Raw genomic sequence first — 3736 nt, forward strand, 5'->3', positions numbered from 1 at the left:
ACAGCGTATAAAAAGAAACGAAAGAACACGATGAGTGTAGCACACGCATGCCTCTCCATTGCCCCTGCGTGTGTAGTGCATTAGGTCAGGGGACCGTGGCGTTGTTTTTGTTTTGTTGTTGTTTTTGTTTTTTGCTTTTAACCGTGACCTGCTCTACTCGCTTTGTATGATTGCAATAGCAACTGCAGTATCATCCACGATACCACACACACACACACACGTAGGGACCACAACACGTATTGCTTGTGTATAGATAGGCCAAGAGAGAGTGAGAGTGAGAGATGGCTCCCGTCCCCATGGACCCCATCTTCGTCTCGTTTCATGACGACAATGCGATGATGACCCCGTTGTGCCTTGTTGATGGGCGACCTGACACCTTCCTGCTCACCACCGGGGGGTTTCCGCAGGACATCATCCTCAGTGTGGGCACCTCCGCCTTCTCTGACATCTCCAGTTTGCGGTTGGAGCTGCACGAGGCGAAACGGATTGTGGTGGAAAAGTGCACCACAGCGCTACCAACCGTCTTTGAAAAGGTGGCGGATCTCACGCTGCCTCGCACGCCTGAGGACGTGCGGCAGGTAGAGGAACTGCAATTTGATCTGCAGAGTACCGGCAAAGGCGTCCGCTACTTCCGCCTTCGTCTCTTGTCGGGGTACAACCAGTTTGTTGGTTTGTTTGGGGTCACAGCGGACGGAGAGGAGTCGCAGCAACGCGTCGCCATCCTGGAGTCACAGCCCGAGGTAGTCATGTGAAGTGCGGAGTTGGCTGAGAGAGAGAGGAAGGAGGAGGAGGAAGTGAAAGATTGAGGTCTAGGGTGGAAGGTGCGCTGTCGCGTGTGTAGAGAAGCGAGACAGAAGGCATATATGTATGTCATTGATACAGTCAGAATAACAACAGCTTATGTACAGAGACACTCCTTTTTTTTTTTTTTGTATGTGGGGATCAACTCTGTTTCTTTGTCCATAGATTTCTTTCCTTATTTTTTTCTTTCATTCTGTGTGTATGGACGTGGAGGGAGGGAGGGAGGGGGAGTGTTGCCGCCTCGCTGCTGTGGCTCACACACAAACAGAAGGGAGCGAGTTGGTTTGGTGTTGCCGCGTAGGAGGGGCAGGGAGTAACTCTTTTCATCCAACCCTACAGCGAGGCAGAAGACCCTCCAGTGCGTGCCTTTTGCGTCCTTGACGGCACCGCCACACATACATACACACAGCACTTAAGCAAAGATTAATAGCAGTAAAAACAAAATAGCAAAGGCAGTAAAAGCGGCAACTGTCACGCACGCACGCATCCTTGAAGTAGAGGTACTGTCGAGGGAAAAAGCGAGACTGCGTGGCTTGGGCGGCGTTTGCGTTACGGTTGGAAAGGAGGTTAGGGAGCGCGTGCGACGGGCCTTCCTACGACGACGGTATCGGTTGGCACTTACACTCGGAGCATCACGCGTAGATGTCGACCATTCTTGACGCGCAGCCCCCCATAGACCCCGCGCAGAAGGCGCTCATGATGGCGAAGGACAGCACCCTGGCGACAGCTGGCATGAACGTCGTCGGCGGGTACGTCATGGGCTTTGGGTTTTCCCTCTTCGGCGCCATGATTTCAGCGGAGACGGCGACGCAACGTATGGGCACCGCCGACTTCTTCCGCCACAGCCTGCGCAGTGCCAACAAGCTTGGGGGCAGTTTCGCCTACTTTGGGTTTCTCTTTGGCGGCATTGAAGTGGCTCTGGAGAAGCGACGCGGGCGGAAGGACGCGTGGAATCCGACGGCGTCCGGCGCAATTCTCGGCGGGGCCTACGGCTGGCGCTACTACAAGGCCCCGGGGCTGGTGGGCGGCATTGTCGGTGGTGCGGCCTTTTCGCTGGTGTTTGAGCGCATGATTGACGCGCTTGGGTTCGCGCAGCACTGAGGCACCGGCGGGAGGGACCGCTGGGAAGGGGGAAAAAAAAAAGGAGGAGAAAAAAAACATCTGCGAAGAACAGAGGGAATACAGCGGCAGTAAAGACACAATAAACGAAAAATGAAAAAGAAAAAGAAAAAAAATCAAGTTATTAGCGCTCTCTGGCAGCCGAGCGCCCGGGTGGAGAGGGGGAAGGAGGTCAAGGCGGAGGCGTACGCTGGACTCCCGGGAAAGGGGGCCAATAATCACATGACTGTATTGCACTGTCCCTCTAAGGTGCGCCACATTCTCTTTTGTGTGTGTGTGTGTGTGTGTGTGTGTATTTCTTCTTGTTATGACGTACATACGGTACGCGTACACATGTGTACATGACATGTACGTGCACGGCATGATTTTGGTCGCCACCATCACATGCACACACACACACACATCGACTGCGGTGTGTTCTGTACGGCGCTCTGCTCTTTCGCTGCAGGTATGTGCAAGTGTGTCCCATCTTCTGCCGCCTCACCCTGGCTCCCGCGATACGTCGCCCAACGCTTAGCAAGGCATCAGCAACCGTAGCGGGCGAAAGGGAAGAAGAAAAACAGCACAAGGAAACAAGGGCCATAAAATTTTGACAGTGAGACTGCGAGAAGCGATTGATTGATTGATTTGGGGTAATATTATTAAAAAGAAAAAAAAGAAGGAATATTGAAATGCTTCGTCATCTCGCACCGTGGCCCGTGATCGCCCGACGCGTTGCGGCGGTGGGCTACTTCACGCTGTCTCCCGCACGCTTACAAGCTGCGACCTCAAGCGGTAGTGAGTCTCGCGTGGAGAGCGGCACCAGCCATGACACCAATACTAGTGGCCCTGCGGCGAAGTGGCGCCGCCCATCACTGGCTCAGCAACGCGCCCGCCGCTCGCAGCTGCCGCCTGCGTTTGATGTCGTGCACTGGAACGACGAGGACATGAGCCGCGGGCACCTCTTGCGGGTGCTGCACCGCGACAGCTTCGTTGTCCTCGATTACCACCGCCAGGTGAAGAAAATGGGGGAGGAGGGAAACAAGGCGGAACGTGTCGTGTCGGTGATGCTGCCGGCGGTGTACACGGCTCGCTTCCTCGGTGTGCTGGAGGGTCGCATGGAGCAAGTGGAGGTGCAGTCGCGCTTCACCAATGCCGTTTTTGCCCCCGTCCCGGAGGTGCCGCACACCTTTATCCTCAAGTGCACCTCGACGCGGCCTCCGCAGCAGCAGAATGGCGGCAGCGGCGAGGGGGAAACGTTTGACTGGACAGTGATGTTTGACGTTGCGGAGTCACTAATGCTTCACCGCTTCCTCTCGCAGGCGCTGCACTACAACACAGGATTTGCCCGCACGTTTGTGTAGACAAAAACAAAAAAAACAAAAACGGAAACGGAAACGGCCGACGGGGAGATAATGGGACCTCGTCGTTTAGTGGGTATCGCCTGCGTGGCCAAAAAGGCACGGGGGACCCAGCAACAAGAGGGGGGATGCAGGGAAGGGAAAGAAGTAAAAGTGCCAGAAAACAGAATGAAGAAAGCACAAGAAAAAGAAGTGATAGAAAAAAAAAAAATTTTTTTTTAAGAAACGTATAGGCATGTGAGAGTTGCGAAGAGGCGATCGGTGGAAGGAAGAAGGAAAAAAAAATAAAGAGAAGAGGAGGGTGTTGGTGGAAGCGGCGGAAAGCAGAATTGGCGATGCATCCACCCGCACATGCGTGCATGCCTTCTGTGTATTATTTGCATGTTTGTACGATTTTATTTTATGTTTGTACCACCGAGCGGATGGGAAGAGGCAGGCGGAGCGTGTGAGTGGTGAGGGCATGGAATGAACACAAA

At 54.0% G+C, this 3736-nt stretch overlaps 3 protein-coding genes across 3 annotated transcripts, besides 8 other annotated features; all 3 read left to right on the top strand.

The window, feature by feature from the left end:
- Nucleotides 1-101: 101 nt before the first annotated feature.
- Nucleotides 102-139: a microsatellite.
- A 64-nt stretch (nucleotides 140-203) lies between these two features.
- Nucleotides 204-220: a microsatellite.
- A 61-nt stretch (nucleotides 221-281) lies between these two features.
- Nucleotides 282-752, top strand: TraAM80_01294 (Placental protein 25 (PP25); the record flags this gene model as incomplete). The annotated part of the gene is made up of 1 exon (XM_029378346.1): nucleotides 282-752. One exon carries the CDS (start codon nucleotides 282-284, stop codon nucleotides 750-752), a length of 471 nt encoding a protein of 156 aa, XP_029241858.1.
- A 215-nt stretch (nucleotides 753-967) lies between these two features.
- Nucleotides 968-996: a microsatellite.
- Nucleotides 997-1443: 447 nt separating this feature from the next.
- Nucleotides 1444-1902, top strand: TraAM80_01295 (mitochondrial import inner membrane translocase subunit Tim17; the record flags this gene model as incomplete). Its single annotated transcript, XM_029378347.1, has 1 exon — nucleotides 1444-1902. The coding sequence occupies one exon, from the start codon at nucleotides 1444-1446 to the stop codon at nucleotides 1900-1902; it is 459 nt and encodes a 152-aa protein (XP_029241859.1).
- Nucleotides 1903-1993: 91 nt separating this feature from the next.
- Nucleotides 1994-2036: a sequence feature (A-rich).
- Nucleotides 2037-2187: 151 nt separating this feature from the next.
- Nucleotides 2188-2214: a microsatellite.
- An 87-nt stretch (nucleotides 2215-2301) lies between these two features.
- Nucleotides 2302-2323: a microsatellite.
- A 268-nt stretch (nucleotides 2324-2591) lies between these two features.
- On the top strand, nucleotides 2592-3263 carry TraAM80_01296 (mitochondrial RNA-binding protein 2; the record flags this gene model as incomplete). The annotated part of the gene is made up of 1 exon (XM_029378348.1): nucleotides 2592-3263. The coding sequence occupies one exon, from the start codon at nucleotides 2592-2594 to the stop codon at nucleotides 3261-3263; it is 672 nt and encodes a 223-aa protein (XP_029241860.1).
- Nucleotides 3264-3298: a sequence feature (A-rich).
- Nucleotides 3299-3400: 102 nt separating this feature from the next.
- Nucleotides 3401-3470: a sequence feature (A-rich).
- The last annotated feature ends 266 nt before the right edge of the window (nucleotides 3471-3736 follow it).

The sequence above is a fragment of the Trypanosoma rangeli genome, assembly GCF_003719475.1.
Source record: "Trypanosoma rangeli strain AM80 chromosome Unknown Tra_15.4_contig_00025, whole genome shotgun sequence".
In the NCBI taxonomy this organism is placed as follows: domain Eukaryota; phylum Euglenozoa; class Kinetoplastea; order Trypanosomatida; family Trypanosomatidae; genus Trypanosoma; species Trypanosoma rangeli.